At 40.8% G+C, this 24,668-nt stretch overlaps 1 protein-coding gene across 1 annotated transcript in view; it reads right to left on the bottom strand.

The window, feature by feature from the left end:
• LOC120535491 (meckelin-like) overlaps positions 1-13,913 on the bottom strand; it is a 128,575-nt gene extending 114,662 nt beyond the window's left edge. Inside the window, exons 1-2 of the mRNA XM_039763379.1 lie at positions 13,668-13,913; positions 6,775-6,848 (exon numbers count right to left, since the gene is read on the bottom strand). Of these exons, the coding sequence (XP_039619313.1) occupies positions 6,775-6,848; positions 13,668-13,854 (261 nt within the window). The 5' untranslated portion in view covers positions 13,855-13,913. The remainder of the gene's footprint in view (positions 1-6,774; positions 6,849-13,667) is intronic.
• Between the last annotated feature and the right edge of the window lie 10,755 nt (positions 13,914-24,668).

Below are 24,668 nucleotides of genomic sequence, written 5' to 3'. Positions count from 1 at the left end.
ATAGCGGGTTGGATAATGGATGGATGGATGTTGCCATAATAAACAGCAAAGGCCACAGCCCTTATCACTTGAAATCTTGCTGGCACTCAGCTATTGGGAGTCAACTGAAATCTCCAACACGGGCAAAGCAGAACATTCATTAAAGGAACAAGAGTGTAAAACAACAGAGCAAGCTAAGACAAACACAAGCTGCCAAGGCATCAAAGATCCAATTACATCACTGCTTCAAAAACCTAAGGCTACGGACAGACAGAATTACTTTATTAGTTGAGAGGGTTGGCCATTGTGTGATTCTTATCTCAGCAGCTTGGCAGCAAGTTCAGTGCTTCGTTAAGTATTTAAGTTTTTCGACCATTCTGATTTATTTGTTTATGGGGATGGTGTTAATCCCATTTAAAGAAAAAGTGCAAAACAAGAAGAATGTAAAGCCTTACTTAAATCAGCTGTAAGTTGGATTTGTGTTTTAATTATCTTTTGCTTACAAAGCAACAGTAGTTTCACTTCTTTTTCTGCCAATACCCTTTGCTGATATTGCATCTACATCTCATACAGTACAAAGCATTGTGGGTTTAAGGGTGGGAGATGATCGTTGGAAGCTCTTCTCTGGGCCACTACTGACCATTATGATGATAAAAGGGGCTAGAGTTGGGAATGGGAGGCACTCAGATTATGTGATAAGGTGAAAAGTTATGAGCCACGTGTACAATGGCAAAGGGTGCGGTGAATGCATTAAAGTGGGACACTGCCATCAAAGACCTTACTGTATGCCTGTCAAATCAGTCAAAGTTCGTCTACTGCTCAAGAATGAAAAACAGACAGGTCATCTAGTAAAACACTGACATAAAGAGCCCCTCCATCCCTAAATTATTGACATTAGTGTTGTGAAGTGTTGGGACGTTTGCTGTATGTTAGTTTTTCTTTGTGTTTTTCAGCTTCCTCTGCTCTCTTGCCTTTTGTTTTTTTTACCATTGATTTTGTGTTTTTTTTTTTATTCCCTCCTGATCCTTTGCTTTTTGTTGTATTTTTTGGGCGCTGCAGTCATTAGGGCTACAGTTACCTGTCAGCTGTTTGAGACGCCTGCTGCCTCAGCCACTTTACATCAGTATCAGCTTATGTAAGTTACGGTGTTTTTTGGCTCTCCTTTATTTAATGATTGCAGCCTTTACACCATTTGGCCATTAGATTTATAGTTTTGGTATTTAGGTTTTGTGGTTGTTGGATTTCCAAATCATTGGCTTAAAGTTAATTTTGTTTGCTATTTGTTTATTAGTTCTTTTGTTTTTCTTTTTTATTGTTACCATTTTTAATAGATGTCATGTCTGTTGTTCTGAATTAGTTATCAGCATTTCTATCTCTTTTTATTTTAATTTGTGTATGATTAATCAACTTTTTAGTTTGACTTTTTAGTTTGTGAATTATTTATTTAATTGTGTTCAATAAGTTAAATAAATTATGTTTCAGCCAGGGGTCCTCCCTAGCTTATATTTAAATTCATTTTAACTGTCTTTTTTGTTCATGTTTTATCCTGTTAATATTATCATTTATATTTATAATGTTATTTTTGTTTATTTTTTGTATAATTATGTTTTTCTTTTCAATTTTGATTATTATTTATTTTTTAAGCTTAAGAGTATGTTTTGCCTTGTTGCTTGTGTTTTGTGGATGGTTCCCCAAGAGGCGGAGCCACCTGTCTGTCACATATAAATGCTGATGTGAAATGCGGTACTTATCAATACGCTCTGTGGTGTTGGTGAGTTCCACTTTTTACATATATTGTTACTCTTTGGATTTTTATGACTTTATGACACTCTGCTTAAGAATTTTGACTTCTGATTATCGCTTTGGAACTTAGTTAGTATGGATTGCCTTTTTAGGCAACACCTTTGTAGCAGTGCTACTATCAGTAAGAACTGCATCTCCCAGCAGTCCATGCAGGGGCTGTTGGGGTCAAAGGTGGCCAAAAGGAGGGAAGTTGTTTTTGTTGTTGTACATTGTGTGTTGCATTTTTCTGTCGGACTGTCTGCTGTTAATTCAGCCACATTTAATCATCGTGTCCTGGAATGTATTCGTTTGTTGGGGTCTGTGTCGTCTGTCTACCTGTGTACTGAGGACTGTGTTTGGATTCATTGGCTTTCCTGCAAGAAAAAGAGCACTCCTGAACCATCCATCCATCTTCATCCTTTCAGCAACTACCGGTAGGACTGTGTTTTCCATTCCCTTTCAACATACAGATCTCTGGACTTACTCTCGTCACCTCTCATTTCATCCAGTTTGGGTTTTCCATGGACTTTGCTGTGTGGTATTTATGTTTATATGTTAAATGTAATATCACAGAAGGGGCCAGGGGTGGTAGTATTGTTTTCATTTAGTTAATTTAATTTCATTATATTCTTAATTGTTTAATGTTCCCAGTGTGCTTTATTTGGTCTCTGTTGTGAGCGTGTGTGGGTTGATCCAAGGCTGGGGGTGTCGCTGGGATCTCCTCCACTAAAATAAATAAATCAACGGTGTGAATCTTAGCGGCCCCTGACCGCTACACCTTTGTGCCTCATTTGGCTCTTTTGCACGTTTGTTCCGAATTTCCTTTCTTGTGTAATAAATGTTTTAGTTATAAAGATTCTTTACTTGCTCTGTTTTTACAAGCTGATGGTTTACAGTTATACCTCTCCTTGTGGGGCTGCCTGATTTTGTAATATTTACAGTTGTTTTGCCAGCTCTCCATTTTTAGGCCTGCTTCAGTTGAAGCCTGCAGTTAGTATTTGGGGCCTGGCTGGAGTGAGTGAGACTCTACTGGGCAGATCTGTGAAGATCCTGGAAGCTTCTTAGCTGAGTTTTGGAAGCCTCAGCTATTTTGCTTTGAAGGAAACACCAATCACAACATAAATGTAAGTATTGACCTGTTTGGGAAATTTTAAACAGTAAGCTTATAATTTCCATGCAAATAAACACACAAAATGAAACCTTATATAAAATGGCAATGAGATGGTGTCACTAAAGTAATGACAAAAATATAATCGGTAATAAAGAATTAATAAACATTAAAACTAAAATATTGGTACATTTCTACTGGTATGCATCTTAAGTGCTTACCCACACATACATCTGCCCCTACTGTAACTCTTCAAAAGTTTTAGTTAGCTGGAACAATTAGAATTTTTACATTACAACAACAATTTAATTTCTTCCTTTAATTCCCCGGTGGACTTCTCTAGCTACGAATTCCAACATTTCACAAAAAAATTGTAATTACTCAGCTGTTCTCATCACTTCATAGCTGTTCTTTTCTCTTACAACTGACAGAACATAGACCCATCATGTGCACATTAGTCCCTATTCCTGTACCTCTCCTTGAATCCCGCTATCTTCTTCAGATTTCATAAATTTCTTCTTTTTTCAGTTTACTATTGCATACATGTACCTTTGCTGCAATCTTCAAGAAGGTTCATGAAATCCTAATTCTCAAACATTCTCATGATAGCTTGGATTCTAGTGAGAACTAATGTCCATTCTTCCTTTTATGCTATGTGGAGGACTGCCGGCTTTGTGTTCCGGCCCTCACCCCCAGGTCGCCAGGAGGAGCTCTGCCGACAGCATGATCGAGTTCCAGCAGGGCCTCATGGACTATGTAGTGTTTATACACAGCCCTGCTGGATACCTTGGGGGCCACCGGGAGTCACTGTAGGGGGGCTCGTGGGCTCTTATGTGCCCTATAACCCGGGAGTACGTCACGGTTACGTGACAGGAAGGAACGACGTGCTCCCGGGTTGAAGAAAAGGACTGTTTACCCTGACCCAGAAGGAATAAGGAACTGTGGACTGATTGGGCAGGAACACCACCGGGTCAGAGTGTGTAAAAGGATTGTGGGAAAGCCCTGAGACTGAGCTGAGCTGGGAGGTAGAGGGGCGAAGTGTCTGGGCGAGGAGGAGAGAGTATTATTATTGTTTATTTAGTTTATGAGTAGTGTGGAGGGTGCTTTGTGTACATTATTGTTATTTAATAAAGAAGTCTTGGACTTTTATCCGGTGTCTGGAGTGGTACCTGAGGGTTGAAGAGGTGGACAAGAGCGTTATCTGCGACAGCTACTTCCACCAAACACTATAACATACTGTATATGTCATCACAAGCACTTGTTTTGTTATATTTTTCTATGCCCGGTTTCTACAAAGCACATTTTATGGACACTGTTTTACCTTTGCTCAGAGATAAAACCCTAAATTATTTTTTTCTTTGGAGTCTCTCGTTTCTCTGTTTTTGGCCCTTTCACTCTTTCAGTAGGTTTCAATAGGCTGAAATCTGTACACTTGAAATATGGGTTGTGCGCTGCTGAACTGCTTCAAATTCTACTTTTCTAACATGCTCTTCTTTATCTAATGACATAACTCACTGTCCCATCCTTGAAGTTAAAGGACTTCTCTTATCTGCTATATGAATTCTATATGCTTCACTAACCATTTCATTTCCTTCTATCAGTCCGCACAGTCAATGCACATCTCCTTGTGGATAAACACACAAGCCAAGCTAAACCTCTCCAAGTCCAATATCATGTACCCACCTTCTGCTTCTCCTTTCACAGAACTTCCTATAAACATTATATTTGACAATGTCATCTCTCACTGCTGGGTCGCTGTTCCTTTGAATGATCTCGACTCCATCAAGACATTCTTTTTCAGACACAGACTTTTCTTCTCAGCAGACACAAGATCTAATCCTTCCACATTACCAGTTCCATAATACCTCTGGTTTGGACTACTATAACTCTTATAACAGGACTCCTAGTAACTGTTACTCGACCACTCCAGATGGTGTTTATTGGTTCTTGCTGCACCCATGAAAAACAAGTACACCTGGAGAGATCATCTGCTTTGCTCTTTTAACTGACTACCCATTGCTACAAGAATCCTGTTAAAACATTTGTCCTGCTTGTCAGTACCACCCAATTCTGTTCCCTGTATGTTAGTGTCCAACAAGTCTTCATTCTACTTCACCATGCCAATTAAATGAAATGTTACGAAGGTAAAAATGTACACTCTTCCTCATTGTAGACGTATATTACTTTATGCTTTATCTCCTCAGTTATGTCATTCCTCAGCAAACATGAGCAGCTGGCCACAGAAGAACATCGCTCCGTCTTAGCATCTCCACCTGAGTCACCACGACCTCCGCAACTTGAAATCGTACCACGTCTCACTCTTATTCCTACTGTATACAAGTAAATTAAGCTGCACAGAATAACACAGTGGTTAACACTGCTTCCTCAGAGAGAGTCCTTGGTTCGGGTTCCAGCCTTGACACTGCCTACATGTTCTCACAGATTCCGCTTGAGTTCCCCATGTATGTTATGTTAACTAAAGACTCAAAATTGAGTTAGCGTGTCCTGTAATGGATTGGCACTCTTCTGAGGGTTGGTGTTAGGTTAGGATCCTGCTCCCTTAGTCTTTCAAATTGGATTAGGCAGGGTTGGTAAATGAAAAGATTTACAGGTAAGTGATAAAATAAAGGACGCATGGATGTAAACTGTCTTAATAAATGATTGGGCTACTGCAAGTCACCAGAACAGATTCAATGTGTCCTGATGAAGATTCTACAATTTTCCAGCACTGTAGGGATCATTTTTCCTTTAGAAACTTCTTGTTTTGACGTTGGTGGCAGTAAAATGCTATCTTGGCCGCCACTCTAAAGTCTTCCATAGACGTTTGGTTAGCTTGAGAACCATTTATTGGAATAGCCATAGTATGTGGTTTACTTCATCGTCATTACTCTTCAGATCCTATTTGTCCATCCAATTTTGTGCACTATGGGTGATTCTTCTACCATCACCTGGAATTTCTTTGTATTTATTAGCATATAACATGCTCTCTAAACAAAGTGCCATGCCATGAAAATGTACTTCAAACAGTAACAGTTGCAGCAGGATCTTCTACTGTGGGAAATGACAATAATTACTAAACCTCATGCCAAAAATGCCCTTTCAGTCGGTACTCTCTCTCAACGTCATTCAGTTCTCTTCTTTATTTCATGGTTGCCAATACAATGAGGAACTGGGTCTGCCAATTATTTTTACTCTTAACTTTATATAAAAACTGGAGTTAATTGCTTAATAATGTAAGAATCAAACCTTTGTATAAACATCTGCTTTCAATGCAGTTTGTATCCCTTCCCTACTTTAAAGTTTCCTTGATGTTGTCCACTTCATATAGCTATGCCTACGAGTTCATCAGCACTAAGCTGAGCAAGTCTGTGTTGGACAAAATCCTAGCGGGCAAGTTTAAAAACACCAACGAGCTCATTTCTGGATGAATATAATTTGAACACCGGGAGAACATGCAAACTCCACAAAGAAGACATCCCCAATGAGATCTGCACTCATTTCCACTGTGACACCCACATACAAAACACAGTAAAAATTATAGACTCCAAAAATATCAATGGAAAGTTAATGACTTCTGGAAATACTGCATTTATTTGCTATAATTTTGTTTTCATGTGGTGCATGATATTTCCAGACATGATTTTCCATCTTAATCTTGTTTCTTTGTACCATGGGTAACCACAGTTCTAAATGTACAAACTAACAAAATGGAATTTGCTAAGCTTAAACCCAAAGTAATTGCATTTTTGTTTTACCTGCAGTACTTTAGGCCCTGGACATGTGCAAGACAAATGTGTGACAGAGCTAATTGTGGTTCAAGCCATTTCAAACCATAAAAATAACAGTGTTTAATTTGTAATGATGTAGACATTGATTTTAGACAGACAAACAAAATGAGTACTCACACAAGGGGTGCACTGTACTATAGGGGAACCCAAATTCTTCATTGTAAATCCAGCAGTGCAAACACAAGAGAGACCTGGGAAAACAAAGTTGAAATTAATTCAACAACTTTTCCTTTTAATTTTCAAAGATTTTTATATTAGACATGCGATGTCTGTATGACCTCCCAGAAAAGAACTTACATTACATCAGATCATTTCCTATTAAGTAATGAAAGAAACTTCAAAATTAAATCAGTCACAAGGATGCATGATCAAATCCTCACCTGATGTATTATTGATCACTTACCTTTTTTCAGAACCAGTATACTTTAATTACACCTACAGCTAAACTCACAACTCGTATAAACTTTTGTTAAATATGTACTACATCTTACTTAGCACTACTTTTACCTGGATTTCTATGTCAAAGCTCCAGAGTGCAGCGTGCAAACCCAAACTCAGACAACGTCCGTGTAGAGTTTGCATGTTCTCTCTGTATCTGTATGGATTCAATTCCGGTATTCCAGTCATATTCCAGAAATGTTTATATTAAGTTGGATGATGACTCCCATTTGTCCCTCTATGAGTGACTATGGGTAGGTTTGTGACAGTGGTCAACAACAAAATGGCACCCAAAGATGCTTGAGGTTAAGTATTAGCTCAAAACCGCCCCTGTGTACAGTATGAGTGTGCCTCACTCCTAGCTGGTGCTTCACTGAGGGTGGATTTTCAACCAGTGCTACCAGGACGGGCATTGACTCCCCACAACCCATCCATCCATCCATCCATTATCCGACCCGCTATATCCTAACTACAGGGTCACGGGGGTCTGCTGGAGCCAATCCCAGCCAACACAGGGGGCAAGGCAGGAAACAAACCCCAGGCAGGGCACCAACCCACCACAGCTCCCCACAACCCTAAGCAATAAACAGGTTAGGAAATGAAAGGGTACATGAACAGTCATGATTAACCTCATTATAGGAAATGTTATTTAATTAGAAGAGAATAAAGCAAGGAAGCCAACAAATTTGAAGGATTATAAAATAAAATGTAAAATACATAAAACTAACTGGCATTTACTTCTAGGTGAAATACCAAATTAATTGAAACAATATGATATTAACATTGCATCTTGGTGAGCGTGTAAAAGAGCAGAGACTTTGGCTACGTCCACACTACTGCATTTTCATTTAAAAAGTGTTTTTAAGCAAAAAGGATCTCCATCCACACTAGTATTTTCACGCCATTTATGAAATTATTTTTGTCCATACTACAATGATTGAAAACGCATAGACGTCTTTTAACCAGGTTTACACTGTGCGATTTTGGCACAATTTTAAGCCTGATTTACAGCTGATTTTCTGAGTAGCCCCAAATTTCAGCTTCATCAACCATTGTTTCCCATACAGTATGAAAGTGGTTGTGATGCTTGATTGCATTCTACGACTGGGCTTTCACACAAACAGAAGAATTTCCTGAGCCGGTTTTCTGATGTCACTATCACATTTCCCAAAACTCATTTTGCAGCGACCATAGTGAGTGTGTATCATACATGTATAGTAATACAAATCAAACCACACATGCTCATGCAGTTGAATTACTCTATTGTACAGTGTTACTAGTCACGTGACCATAATTTCTAAAAATTACTGAAATTGCAATTTAGATGCCTAGAGGTAAGCTTATTTGTGTTTAGTTCATTACAGAGAAGTCAAAGCCAATCCTGACAGCACCAGGCAAAATTCAGTTTTTCCAATTTATTTTTATAAAGTGTTCTTCATTGAGTACAGGCTACGACTGCTTGCATTAACTAGAATCAATTAAAAACCACTCACTGTACAGCTACATAAACACCCAAATTACATTCTTTAAAACATGCGATTAAGACTAAAACCAAACAAGACAATTTAAAGATTATTAACACTGAAAATGAGATACGGCCAGTGGACAACAAACGAAAAACAATAAGACAGACAATGGAATTAGAACTTTAGAGTTTTAAAACTTAATTTGCTCCCAGGATGAAATTTGGCTTTTTTACAGGTCAGGTCAGTTCAGATTGGGGAGCATGCAACACGTTACCGCACTCACCATGCGATGAAACAACTTGGGGTCCCAGCTGGCATTGAGTCAGACATGTGGTCTAATCCCACCCCCTGTAAATTTACTGATGCTCTTTAAATAAATGAATACATAAATAGATCGATAAATAAATTAATACTCACACTCATTATGGTCTGAACACACAACAGAATGACTAAAAATGAAGACATTTTTAAAAAGAAAAGAAAACGTTTGACTTCTGACAGATAATACACCCCTGGGGTGCCCTTGGTCATGTATAGTTGTAGTAAATAACAGACAAAGAACATCAAAGCCAGTCAAAGTCATAGTTCTGATGACCTCGGCCAGGGCTGTCAAAATGAGATGTTCATGGCTGTGAAGGATTTTTATCTTGGTTACTTTTTTAATTAGTAAGCAATTACTGCTGTTATTAGAACAGACTTTTTTGCTTTAATTTTATTTGGCTTACTTTTTAAGATTCAAAACACTTCATTGTTTCTTTTTTCCTTATCCAGCAGCCAGATAATAATGAGATGCCAAGCAAGCCACTGACCGAGGCCAACTGTTCACCTTCTTCCTTCTGAACAGTCTACCTCAGAACATACTAGAGTGTAATAAGAAGCCGGAGTACTTCCTGGACGGTCCACCAATATTTCACTGTAGCGCAGTGTTTCGTGTAACACTGCCCCATGAACTCAGAGTTGTGGCCTGTTGATGTCCACGTGGAGTTTGTGCCATGTCCCCCATGTCTGTGTGGATATTACTCTGGACACTCAGGTTTTACTCCCTGTTATGGTGTATGAAATCTGTACAATTTGGTTTCCATTATATTTTGTTTGAGACAAGACAACAGATGAACTAAGACAAATTAAAGCAGGTTTTCTTCCCTTACACCCTACTTTTATAACAGTTGTTCACAGCTTAGTGCGAATTTGGTATTACAGCCTGGGAAAGGATGCTGAGCTGATACCTCAGGCTATTGATTAGTTTACGGATGGACATCAATTGGGATTACGGTCTGGGAAAGGAAAAACTGAGACAATATCAAAGAACTTTATTACCTGGGGAGCAAAATTCATCCATCATATTGACAGCCAGCCAATCAGGTGCATGTGTTGTGAAACCAAGGCATGACATTTTCATAATAAATATGCGATGGTTTGAGACAGAAGACAGAAAGAAGCAAAGAGAAGAAGGAGAAGAAGAAAGTACAGAAGAAGAAGAGGAACTGACAAAGACGGCACTGGTCATCAGAAAGGCATCATGAACATTGATTGCTAAATCAAATGCCTTCCTGGGACATTCATCCTTGTCATCTCTACCTTTTTTTTTTGTAAGCTTTTTCTAAAGACTACATATATTCAGACTTTCCTGTCAGTACCTATTTTCTAGTATTCTTTGTTCCTATGGCATTATTCTTATTCTTGTAATAAATACCATGCTGCTTTTAACTTTCTCTGCTTTGTCTTAATGTCTAGAGTGATTGAAGTAATAAGTTAGATTTCTTTGAGCACCTGGTGACAGCCGGATTTTTGCCATTAGTTCTGTGCTGCGAGGTTTATAAGGCTGAGAGTGAGGGCGCTACTTAATAGAAGGGACAATGCGATAAAGAAAGTTTTCTTGGCTGATAAATGGCCTATAGTCAAGAGTGCTGAGTCTTGTATGTTTAAATGTATTCTTGTAGACCAAAAGTAATATTTAGGTCTGAGATATCACTAAAACATTGTATGTTGTTCGTGCCGAAAATAAGTAAGTCTCTTGAAGTGCCGAATGACAGGCTATTCCTATAGCACTTGTGTGGTTTATAGTGCTAAGGGTTAATCAGCGTGTGTGTGTCATTCATAGGGCACTGTTGTGGTTAGGGTCTGTGTGTGTGTGTTTATCTATGTGTTTGTGTGTTCATTTTAAAGTGCAACAGTAGACCAACCCGATGACGAACTTGACGAGAACATTTACCCTTGAGAAAACAGGTAAAGGGTAAGTAGAGGGAAATATTACGATAATACACTCCCACACCCCAAAAGATCTGCGTGTTAGGTGAACTGCAATCTATAATTATGACCTTTGTGCATATGAGTGTGAACAGGAATTGCCCGCGTTATGAACTAGAAAAAGGTCTAAACCTGGTTCCTGCCTTGCTTACAATTCTGCCTGAGTAAGCCCTGACTCAAATTGGGTTAAGCTTGTTTGAGAATGTTATGTTATACTGGAAAAGCAGCACACATTCACTCTCCCCATGCCAACCTTCTATAAACTAAGTACACACATCTTGAAGAAACCAATGCAAACATGACTAGAACACACCTAACACAGAAATTATCCAGACCAGCCTCCTGCCATGCCACCCATGACAGTGCCCCACCTCCTACAATTCAGCAGGGCACTGATCCTTCACAAAGCACTGTGCAGCCCACTACTCCTGTAAATAACCTGTGCAATGTTGTTCTCACTGGAGAACCACCTGTGTGTGTAAATAAAAATGAAATAACTAAGGTAAGAGGCTAACCGCTTAGCTTTGAAGGGCAGAACACTTGTGGGCAGTCATGTCAATTTTTTTGAAAGTTTTCTTGTTACGTTTCCTACAAGTGAAAAGTTGGGGAAAGTGCCCTGTTCAGGTGGTCTCAGAGTTATTCTAAAGATCCATAGCAAAGAAAACTCACCAGGCTCATCATCTTCATGTCGGCACTTACTTCTTTCAAATCAAGGAGGTTTTTTAGATCATACATCATCCCTGCTCTTAACTTAAACACCTAACCAAACCACCGTCTTAACTGAAAGCAGCATGGTGGCTTAGAGGTGAGCTGTGCTACCACACAGCTTCAGTGATCTCAATCCACTTTTGTGAGGTGTTGAAACAAATCCAAGCGACTTTTCTTTGGGTATTCAAGTTTCACTCCACGCCTGAAGGACTTCTATGGTAGGTTTTGAACGCAGGTCCTGGTAGCTGTGAGACAAACAGTCTTCACCTGCACAGCACATTTTGGTGCACATCAAAGTGCAATTCATTTGAAGTGCTCTGCGGGCAGGAGATATTACAAACTTGGCACACAGGGAAAATCCCAATAAAACCAGAGAAATTCTTATTTTATAGGTACGTTCAATTCTAATCATCCATCCATCCATCCTTTATCCAACCCGCTATATGCTAACTACAGGGTCACGGGGGTCTGCTGGAGCCAATCCCAGGGTGCAAGGCAGGAAACAAACCCCAGGCAGGGTGCCAGCCCACTGCAGGGCACACACACACACACACACACACCAAGCACACACTAGGGACAATTTAGGATCGCCAATACACCTAACCTGCATGTCTTTGGACTGTGGGAGGACACCCATGTTGACACGGGGAGAACATGCAAACTCCACGCAGGGAGGACCCGGGAAGCGAATCCAGGTTTGCAGCACTACCCACTGCGCCACCATGCCGCCCTCAATTCTAATTGCTTCACTCTTAAATAAAAGTAAATACCTACACATTGTTAATCTACTTACAGATAATTCATTTTATATGTGTATTTGTACCTTGTTAACATATTTTATATTTTGTTATATGTGTATTTGTGCTATTTTTGTCTGCTGATGTAAACCTGTAATTTCCTTCAGGATAAATAAAGTTTCCATTTATCTATCTATCTATCTATCTATCTATCTATCTATCTATCTATCTATCTATCTATAAGATAGCTGAACAAAATATAATAAAAACAATAAGTTTAAATACTGTATTATTTAGAACACAATAGTAAAAAGGTACATTTTATTTTATTTCTTGAAATATCTAGTCTCTGCCGCCCTTAGATCCGCTGATCGGCTAGTCCAGAGTTTGGGTTCATAGTTTTTTTAAAAGAAGCCTTGCCAAAAGTTTCTGTTTTTATCGTAAGTACTTGTAAAAGATTACTGTCAGGAGATCTAAGGGCTCTTTGTCAACCATAAATAATAAGTAAGTCCTTTAAATATTCATGCCAGATGCCATGGAGGGATGCGTAGAACTTTAAATCAATTCTAAATTACAGATGCCACCATTGAATGTATTTTAAAAGGAGGGCATCATGTGCTCTCCTCTTTGTCTTAGTCAGAGTTTGTGTAACATTAACTTTGGAAAACCTGAAAGAAGAGGACTGCAGTCACCCAACCTGCTTATATTAAAGGCACGTATAAGTTGTTCCACATTACCTTGCATCAAATATACGATATTCTCACTATGATAAAATGCGACACAGCTGCTGATTTTTGACTTCAAATTTGAGTCCGTGTGTAAAATAATGACTCCATGAGTCCTTCTTTGCTGTGTGAGCCCCGTTGGCTCAACTGCCACAAACAGCAGTGCTCACCAATGTTACTTTATGTGCTTATTTTTTATATTTGCTCTTTGTGTTACTTGTGCCTTTGCCTATCTTTACTGTTGTATCATAAGTAATTTCCTTTGCGATTAATAAAGTATTCTGATTCTGTTAGGTTCAGCACTCACCTGCTTCTTCTATTGTGATGTTCCAGTTAGATCTACAGTATTGTGATTTTAAAACCTTCTTTGTTGGCATCAGCTCAGTCATAAATGACCCCTGAAGTGCTGGGCTACATGAGGCCAACACCTTATTGCTAAACACACATGTACCACCAAAAGTTAATAGTTATCCACGCTCAGCTGAAAAAACAGTTGGCTTCCAAAATAACAATTTTTACTATTTGTTCCTTGTTTCTGACAGTTTATTTGAAATCAGTTCAAGCAATCTTAGTATTCTGTCTTTTAAGTGCCACATTTGGTCTTTTTCTCTCAGTTTTACAACTCAAAACAATTATAAATAAATAAAAAAAAAACAGACTGGAAGCCACACATTTCTATGTCAACTCACCATCAGGCCCGCCGATTTGATTGTTCCCACAAGCGCTGCACTGAAAAGAAGCAGAGTTGAAAAAGGAAGACTGGCCGCAGCTCTGGGGCTGCACAAACGGGATGAAGGTGGTGGCAGCATTGCCAGCTCCGTGCCAAGACGAGAGCAAGAGCAGAAGCATTAGAGGTGTCAGGGACACTGTAGCCATTTCAGAGGCTTTGTGCTCGGCGCACAGGGCAGCTCTGTTGTCAAGCAGGCGTTAGGCTGTGTACCTAACAGTCTCCAAGGTTTCTAGAGTGGGAGTGTCGGGTTTCAAAGGCGACAAAGCAGGCTCACAGCATTTAAAGGAAATTGTCAGCTTCTAAATGGGAATGAGATTCCATCGAGGAGGATCCTATTGAAAACTTGTTTTTCTGGAAGTAAAATTTATTACAAAGTCTCTGTGTCTGCGGTGAGCCCTGCCCGGGGTTTGTTTCCTGCCTTGCGCCCTGTGTTGGCAGGGATTGGCTTTAGCAGACCCCCGTGACCCTGTAGTTACGATATAGCGGGTTGGATAATGGATGGATGGATGAAGTCTCTGTCCACCTGTGTGCAAATACAAATTAAGGAGCTAAGGTAGTGGCGAACTGTTTAGCTTTTAAGAACAGATCACTGGTGGGCATTTCCCAATTATGGGGAAAGTATCCTGTTCAGGTGGTCTCACAATTATTCTGTAGATCCAAATCAAAAAACGTTTGTACACACATTATTAGGGGTGGTCCGTGTGTGGTTAACAAAAAAAAATACCCCAGGGAGAAAAATCTTGGCTCCAAAACAACATTTCATAGAAAAATCCATCGTCAGAACAACTTGTGCCAGGTCCCAAATATGCATGCTTAGGGGCATTTCCATAATTAACTGCAGGTGTGGCCACTAAATAAAGTTCCCCAAGGGGAAAACTTTCAGAACGAAACAAAGTCTGTGGTTGCCTTCTGTACAAATGGGGAATCTGTGCATAATATGACAGACAAAGTTTGAAGAGTGATAGTCAACAAAACACACATTCGGTTTCATATATAAGATAAATTATCAAGCCTGCTTAAACCATTTTCGGGTCAGCAATGGCAATGGCTTGTGCCACTGGCACAGAATGCCAAGAGAAGGCGCAGACATACATTCCTACACTGCAGCCAATTTACAGTCACCAATATTTGTAATGATGTAATGATAAATGTGAAAAAAGTCTAGCGCTTTCGATTAATGTGCTGAGATGTTATTCAGTTATACTTATATTATCTTTAATGCAATCCAACAGAAAAAAAAACTCTAAATATATGCCACATCTACTGTAAATTAACCTATCTCACAACTTCTAATGGACTGGATGGTTCATGTCTTACATCCAATGCCACAGAACCCTAAATCCCCCTGCTTGCGAGTGTCCTGAATAAAAACCAAGATCCAGGCCTAAGGACCTGTTGGGCACAGCCATCAGCAGTGTGTCTGTTTGCGGAGAGAGTGTCGACCTTGTCGAGAGGTTTACTTACCTTGGCAGTGACATTCATGTCTCTGGTGACTCTTCCTATGAAGTCAGATGGATTTGGAGGACATGGGGTGGTCATGAGGTCACTGAAAAGGGGTGTGTGGTACTCCTGATATCTATACAAAAGGACGAAGATCCAAGTCTTTAGAGTTCTGGTGCTTCTTGTCTTGCTATATGGTTGCGAGACATGGACGCTATCCAGTGACCTGAGACAAAGACTGGGCAGCTACGGTACTGTGTCACTTCAGAGAATCCTTGGGCACCGCTGGTTTCACTTTTTGTCAAATGAGCAGTTGCTCACAGAGTCCCGAATGAGGCACATTACCTGCATTGTGAGGGAGCGTCAATTTCGATTCTCATTGTTGAGGACCCGAGTGGTAGGACCAGGCCAAGGGGATGCCCATGTAACACCAGGCTGTGGCAGATAGATATTCATTTACGGTGAGTGGGACTGGATCATGAGTGTGCCTCGGGGGTTGCCAGGCAGAATCCCGTGCTGTTTCGTTGTGTGGTGGGTGAGGCAATGAGCTGTACCAGTGCATGCTCCCCAACCTGACCTGACCTGAGAGGTGGATTAAGCATGTAAGAACATTGTTGGAACAACAGGGGGCTCCATTTTATAAATATGAACACCACTGAAAATGTATTGGAATAGCTGTTATTTTTATTTGGCTCCATCTGTAACTTTATTCACTAAGTTGAACCTCAAATGACTTTACACTTTTCTTGATCAAATAAATTCATGTCCACTTATAAAGACTCTTTTGAGTTACAGTACATTCTATAGAGTTAACTATGCATTGAATAAACATATATTTGAACTTCAACAAATATTCACTGTGGGCTGCACAATGGTGATGCTGTTGCCTCGCAGTAAGCAGACCACGGTTTGTGTCACCAGGTCATCCCTATATGGAGTTTGCATGTTCTCCCCATGTCTGTATGGGCTTCCTCCAAGTGTTTCCACTGGCCAAAGACATGCAGGCTGGGTGAACTGGTGACACTAAATTGGCCCTGGTGTGTGTGTGTGTGTGTGTGTGTGTTCATTCAAGATAGACTGGCGCCCTGTCCAGGGTTTGCTCCTGCCTTACATCCTGTGCTAGCTAGGACAGGTTCCCGCACCCCCTGCAACCCTGGTCTGGATTAATGGGTTAGAAAATGACATGAAATATTCACTGACTGATTACCAAAACCTACATTTGCATTTTTGTTATTTTGGATGTGGTCTGAAACTTGGAAAAAAATCCAAAATTGATCGCACAGTTGTTTGCAGCTGAGACAATTGAGACACAATATGAAAATTTGTACTGTATTTTAATTGCGTATGTTGGCTGATGTAATGATAATAACAGTAATTCTTTACATTTATATAGCACCTTTCTTACTACACAATATGTCTTTATAATGCCTCACTGTCATTATGACTGCTCTTTTTATCTTTAACCAACTCAGACGTTTTTCTTTCTTTTTGTAATTCTGTAGTGTATGGTTGGGAGGGGGTGTTGTTTGCTATAATATTTAATTATTTGTTGAACTTCTGTTAAAAAAGAAATCTAATTTTCCCTCTTAAAGTTCTATCTATCTATTCATCTGTCTATCTATTATGAAAGAAGCCCGGACACAGACAGACACCGGACACCCAAGTCCAAAAGCACACACGTTTATTTCTGTTCTTCTACTCACAACACAGTGCACCAATCACCAATTACTCAGTCCCTTTCTTTTCCTTTCTATTCATCTCTGTCGCCTTCACTCCTTCACTCGCAAGCTCCATCCTCTGCCTCCTGACTCCAGCTAGAGTGAGGCGACCCCTTTTATGTTGCACCCGGATGTGCTCCAGATTGCGCCCTAATGAACTTCCTGCAGTACTTTCTGGTGGTGGCCACGGACCCCAACAGGGCTGAGCTTCCAAGCTCCCAATTCTGGCCCTGATGTAATCCAGGGGCCTTTCTATCTATCTATCTATCTATCTATCTATCTATCTAGTAGTGCCTTTCTATCTATCTATCTATCTATCTATCTATCTAATAGTGCCTTTCTATCTATCTATCTATCTATCTATCTATCTATCTATCTATCTATCTAGTAGTGCCTTTCTATCTATCTATCTATCTATCTAATATTGCCTTTCTATCTATCTATCTATCTATATATCTATCTATCTAATCTATCTATGGCGCAGGCTTCATTTCACCTGTTAACACATATTTGTTATTCTTGAAGCATAAACCAGTCAAGGCTAAACACTTAAGGCAACTGAACTGGCAATCTGTCACATCTTTTTCCTAAATCTAACATTGTATTAACATCCTAATCCACAAAGACTTTGTTTTTGACACTACACAGATGTATAAAAAAAACAGACATCACAGAAAACAAAAAGTAGTGTGACTTTGGTTGGGCCCATCAGTTATCTTGTGCTGTCAGTTTTCCGATTGCCCTTCTTAGCAGCTCATATTGGATGTTTAAAAAAAAAATGTTAGAGAAACTGAAAGTACTATAAGTTCACAAAACTGAATCGATTTATCTGTGTAAAGCAGGTTAGTCTTTGCTATTTTTACTAAAGACTTTTCTTGGATTGACCTGTAAATTTGCAATCACCTTATATAATTTAAGGTATATTTTAAAGCCAGACAGTGCCTTTTGACTAAGAAATTGCACAAATGAAAACCAGAAATTGCTATGACTCCCAGAGGACTGAGACTAATATGTCCTACTAAGGGAATAAATTAAGAATTGAGTGTTTGTACTCTGGTGCATCCCCAATATATAAATAAAATTGTCAAATGCAAATATTGCACATTAGTCTCATTTTCAGCCTGTTTTTATATACAACTACTGCACTTTGACTAGACCTACTACTGCACAAGCTTGTGTGGAGTATGAACAGTTTCCCAATGTTTTTCTTCTGACATCTTAAAAGCATATCCAACCTGGTCTCATATGAGTGGCCATAACTACTAGCATAACTGTGGCCTGCAATGAACTGTTATTGCATCTACAGTAACATTGTTTCTTCCATTGCATTATCTGCTGCTAGTATTCACTACCCCAAAATCCTAACCTGGATTAAGAGGTTTTAATAATGGATGTATGTGCACACCCACACTTACACTTCATCACCCATCATTCAGGCACTCATGTTTTATGAATGTGGAAGGAAACTGAACTACCCTGAAAACATCTCACACAGACAAGGGGAGAACATTGACACTCTGCACAGGACTGTGAGGCAACCAAGATTAAAGCTGGGAATGTGAAGCTGAGAGGTCAGACAAATGCAATGTAGAAGGTTAAAACAAATTAAAGCATGTAAATGTCTTCCAAATCTGATATTGGCCAACATGACATTCACTGCCTTGCAAAAATATTCAACCCCTTGACCAATTCTGTGATTTTACTGAATGACATTTTCACACTGAAATTTTGTTCTTTGTGATACTTTTATTTCAAGGCACTAAGACTCTAGAGTACTTTGTTAATGTGACACTACTTTATGTTTGAAAAAAAAATCATATGAAAGAGAAAAAGGAAACATGCTGTTTACATGCAGTATTTAATATGTTATATTTAGTAGAGACATCTTTTGCAGCAATAACAGTTGGTAGTGTTTTTGGACTATTTTTCAAATTGGTTTGAATATTTTTTGCAAGGCACTGTATGTAATTGCTGTATTATTTAATAATATCTGCTGTTAACGTATTACAATTATAAACATACTGAACCAGCACATCTGGTTGTGCATGAGACTAGACTGGGCTCTGTGGTGCAAAAAGACTTCAGACCTGACTTTATTTGTATATATACAGTGTTGCACTGGCAATTAAAAAACAGAGCAGGACAAAGCTGGAAAAGTTCAGCTCATTCAGCTGAAGGTATCACGTCCTAGTGAGCTAAATGACTTCCAGCCTGTCGCTCTGACGTCACATGTGATGAAGACCATGGAGCAGCTGCTGCTTCACCACCTGAGGCCACAGGTCCACCACCCCCTCGATCCTCTGCAGTTTGCATACCAGGAGAAGGTGAGAGCGGAGGATGTCATCATCTGTATGCTACACCGATCCCTCTCCCACTTGGACAGAGGCAGTGGTGCAGTAAGAATTATGTTTCTGGACTTCTCTAGCGTCTTCAACACCATCCAATCTCTGCTCCTTAAGAACAAGCTGACAGAGATGGGAGTAGATTCATATCTGGTGGCATGGATCGTGGACTATCTTAAAAGACAGACCTCAGTATGTGCGTCCCGGGAACTGCAGGTCTGACATTATGGTCAGCAACACAGGAACGCCACAGGGGACTGTACTTTCTCTGGTCCTGTTCAGCCTATATACATCAGACTTCCAATATGATTCGGAGTCCTGCCACGTGCAAAAGTTCGCCAACGACACTGCTATCGTGGGCTGCATCACGAGTGGGCAGGAAGAGGAGTATAGGAACCTAATCAAGGACTTTGTTAAATGGTGCGACTCAAACCACCTACACCTGAACACCAGTAAAACCAAGGAGCTGGTGGTGGAGTTTAGGAGACCCAGGCCCCTCCTGGACCCCGTGATCATCAGAGGTGACTGTGTGCAGAGGGTACAGACCTATAAATACCTGGGAGTGCAGCTGGATGATAAATTGGACTGGACTGCCAATACTGATGCCCTGTGCAAACCCTCACGCCTGGACAAACTTGTGAGGAAGGCAAGCTCTACTGTAGGCACGGAGCTGGACAGTTTGACATCCATGGCAGAGCAACAGGTGCTGAGCAGGCTCCTGTCAATAATGGAGAATCCACTGCATCCACTAAACAGTACCATCTCCAGACAGAGGAGCAGCTTCAGCGACAGACTGCTGTCACTGTCTTGCTCCACTGACAGACTGAGGAGATCGTTCCTCCCCCACACTATGCGACTCTTCAATTCCACCCGGGGTGGGGGGGGTAAACGTTAACATTATACAAAGTTATTGGCTGTTATATCTGCATTTTTATCACACTTTAATTTAATATTGTTTTCTATTGGTATGCTGCTGCTGGAGTATGTGAATTTCCCCTTGGGATTAATAAAGTATCTATCTATCTATCATGTACATAGCAAATTGTACAGTGTCTCTTCATACCACAGAGCATTTTATTACTCTAAAGGTGCCAGGCAAAGTAGTCCACAGAAGCCTGGTCAGAAGAATCCAAAAGGGGCAAACAAAAATGCAAACGTGTATCTGTTAATGGCTTCCTTTTGAAGCAATTGTGAAAAATCACATTTATAACATAATGAACCCAGCCACAGGGGATGCACAAACCAGTGTGTTTCTTCACGCCGATCCCAAGCACGGATAAATGGGGAGAGTTATGTCAGGGAGGGCTGCCAGTGTAAACTTTTACCTGGTGTTTGGCATGGTACTCTCACACTGGCGTAGTCGGCAGGATTCTCTGGCCGTCGATTTGGCAGAGGACCTGTTTTATAAAAATTTTGTGAGCAGAAAACCCTAAGAAGGTAGCGTCAAAGCATCCGGAGGTAGAAACACCACCTTCTACAGAGAGCGCTGCAATAGAAAGCCTCATTCAACATCGGTACGTGATGGGGAAGAAATCTGGGAAGAAGAATGGGTTCACCCAAAGAAACAGACCCTAGATGAGGCCGCGAGTACGTGGGCCTACCTGACGGGAAGCGAGGAAGACTGGGCAATGATGGACGCCGAGAGGGCCCGAGCGTTACGGCAACGGGATGGCTGCCAGACATCGGACACAAAGGACTACCTATATGAACTTAAAACACGTAGTCAAGGTTAAGAGGTAGGTGCCGGAAAAACGCCGATGCGCTGGGACTTTACTATAATTATTTTTCAGAGGCCTGTCTTCTCGTTTCTGACAACAAGTCGGAGATATACTTCCCACCTAGGCAAGATGGCCGTGATGACAAGGAGGCTAGCCCATCTAGGAGTCGAAAACTGGGGATCCTATTCGACGAGAATAGTCATGTGAACTATCCCGGAACAGGCTGGGAACACCTAAAGGACTACAATCGATCACATGACCATGAGGGTCACCTTCCATTCGCCGAAAATGGGCATGTGATCTCCCCAGACGGATTATGGGAAGGAGAAGGTCAACTACAGTCCATAGGTGAGGTTGTCGTTTCCTCGACGGAATCGAGCTCCCTGAAGGGGAAGGAGGAGGCAAGCAAAGCAGCGCTAGCCATTAATGAAAGTAATGAGGGATGGGACATGACTGAATGGTCCACCGCTAAATTAGAAAAGGCGGATCACTGTCGGTCAGTGGTGCCACCCCAGCCCTCTAAAATGAGAGACTTCAATTCCCAAAAGTCTTTGCACAACCCAGCTGAGCATGTGCCAAGAGCGGATGTGCTGATTGGCTCCCGACCGAAAGGTAAGGCAAATGATGATAGCAGCCTGCCTTCGGCTGAATTAAATGACATTGTGGGACTGCGGAATCTCGAGAAACGGTTCGAGCCCGTATATAGTTTCTTACAGGTATTGGCGGACGTCAAGAAACAGGTGGAGGAGCTGGGAGCGACGGCCGAAGCGCCGCTGAAAAGGGTACAGGAATACCTACAGCGTTTTGATCGGGAGTCTCCCGTCATGATTGATGCGGTGGTACAGGTGAGTGGGACCGGTACCGTACAACATATAGGGAAGCAGTGTAATCCGGGCCCGCAATTAATAAGTAGCGGGTGCCAATTCACCGCGAACCCTACAAGGGAATGTGGTGTGATGACAGAAGGAGCGGGAGAAGCGCCGATCAAACCGGAGCAGCTGAAAAGTGTTGTCTCTCGGAATGATGCGGTACTAAAGACACAACCTCCAGTTATAAATAAATCAAAGGGCGTGCAAACAGTGAAAGGGCTCTCTCTCTCCCATAGAGAGACTCAAACTGTAGACAAGCCCAAGAGTAAAAAGGAGATTCCTAAAATAAAACGGGGGTCTCCTGACAAGTTGGATAAGGGGTTGGAAAACGTAAGAGCGGCCGATAAACCCGTCTCAGCGGAGAGAAGGATGGAGCCAGAAGTACTGATGTGCTTCCAGTGTCACGGAGGAAGGCGACCTGGAGGACGGCGGATCTGCTACAACTGTCGTCGGCCGGGCCACGTATGGCAATGCTGTCCTCGGAGGACAAAGGATCAGAGGGATTCCCATTATAACGTTCCCCCAAGGTTCTCCGGGGAGGCTAGACGCCCTTGCCAAGGCCCGACTTACGGATCCTCCTGGAGCAAGATGTCCTTCGTGGGGCTGGACGCTCAAAATCATAATTTTTCACTGGGGGGGAAGTATTGTGGGATATGGCCGGCAGCTTATCCCGGCCAACACCCCCAAGCCACCAGGTGGAGTCCTCCCTGCAATGTGGAGATGCCCCGAATGCCAGCAGGGAATACTGGACAATGTAGTTTTTATTCTCAGCCCTGTTGGATACCTTGAGGCCCGCTAGAGGATGCTGCATGGAGGCACAGAGACTATTTGCCTTACGCCCAGGAAGTACATCAGAGTCACGTGAACAAAGGGAATGATGTGCTTCCTGGGTGAAGAAAAAGAAGGATTTTTATCTGACCCGGAAGTGTTCCAGGTCACATGGACAGAGAGGGTGAAACGCTTCCGGGTCAAGGACTATAAAAAGGACAGTGAAACACCAGAGCGTTGAGCTGAGCTGGGAGGAAGGGTGGCTAAGTGTCTGGGAGTGGAGGATTGATTATTATTATTGAATTGATTAGTTAATGAGTAGTGTGGAGTGGAGAGTGCTTGGTGCACATAATTATTATAATAAAAAGAAGAATTATTGCACTTTTACCTGGTGTTTGGCGTGGTACCGGAGGGTTCAAGGGAGTGATAGCGCCCCCTACTGTCACAACAGCAATCCATTAATTTTGCTTACCAGTGCAGAATCCCAGAGGCAAAGGTTTAAAAATGGATGGGATTTCAAATTAGTTGCACTTTTCCATGTACTTAACTCTTAAAGCTGCCATGATAAAACATTCAGTTGAAAGAGAATCTGAAAGTTTCAATATTGCTTTTTAGCCCTAGAAAATTCCAGGCATGGCTAGATCTTTATTTCTGAGGTCACTTAACTAGTTAAAAAAAGAAAAAAAAACCTTATCGAACACATTCTTTAAATGTTTCATAAGATATGTAAAATCCCAGGGTTCAACTTACAGCTCTATTGGCTTGAATTGTAACATACACCTTTTTATATTTGTTTTCCATGAAAATGTGAGATTAATTTTTTTTTTTTGGTCAAGATTACAAAACATATGGGATAAGTAACATATAAAAAAAGTACACTACCCAAAAATTTCATTTTTAAGTCACTTTATCAGCCAGGTCTCACATATGGTAATCAGCAATCAGAACTTTGTGCCGTCGCTCATGTCACCCGACTATAAGAACTGATCTCCTTTAGTTAGCATCAGAAACCTCACTAATATGCGTCTTTGTTATTTATGAAAAGTTAATTTTGTTAGAAAGCTGTTCAAGTAAATTGCAGTGGCTATTTAAATTATTACCTAAACATACTGGGTGGAAAAGTTGGTTGGTCCCTTACTACCTTTATAACGGTGTTTTAGTTTCTCTGGGTCAGTTTTTATACTTATGGGACTTTTTAAAAATGATTTGATCTTATAACATGATTAAATAAATACTAATGGTATTAATGGGTAAACATATACATTCTCTTTTATATATACGCCTAACATTTAGTGTCCCTTTTAAAGATACTGCAGATTTCTTATTGGGAGACCCACAGCTAGTGTTACAGTCCTCAATAAAAAAAATAAAAAGCTACAAACCTCTGTTTTGCCTCAACTTAATATGCACATCATTAGGATATGGGAGGAAACAATCATGGCACGCAGACAGTCATGCTGCAATGAAAATCCTGTTTCCTTAAGATACAAGGAAGTAGCACTAACAACTGGGCCAGACAGATAGAAAGGCACTATGTGATAGATAGAAAGCCACACTGATTATTATAAACAAAAAAATTGTCTTTTTTATGAAGTAATTTATGTTTGCTGATAGCCACATAACATGCTAAATTAAACAGTATGCGCTATTATTAGTATTATCACTAAAATATAGGCCAGCAGCCGTATCACCTGCACTTCAACACAAGCAGTCCACCTGAAGCTAAGCATGTTCGTGCCGAGACAGTACGTGGATAGCAGACCATCTAGGAAAAGCTTGGGCTGCGGCTGGAAGAGATGTTGGTGAGGCCAACAGGCGGCTCTTATCCTGTGGTCTGTGTGTGGATCCCAATGTGCCAGTGAAATGACTGGGACACTGTGCTGCAAAAATGGCAATGTCCTTTGTTCTAAGACATAAAACTGAGGTCCTTACTCTCTGTGGTCATAAAAGATCCCTGGGCATCTTCTGTAAAGAGTAGAGTGTTTCTCAATATTCTGGCTAAATTGTCCATCACAGCTCCTGTCGCATCATCCAGGGAAATGTGAAGACCCCGCCATGTAAAGCACTTTTGAGTCTAGAAAAGGTCTACATAAATGCAACATCTT

Source organism: Polypterus senegalus, chromosome 9 (assembly GCF_016835505.1).
Source record: "Polypterus senegalus isolate Bchr_013 chromosome 9, ASM1683550v1, whole genome shotgun sequence".
Classification (NCBI taxonomy): Eukaryota; Metazoa; Chordata; class Cladistia; order Polypteriformes; family Polypteridae; genus Polypterus; species Polypterus senegalus.
The sequence above is the reverse complement of the archived record's forward strand: the minus strand, read 5'-3'. Positions and strand labels throughout refer to the sequence as shown.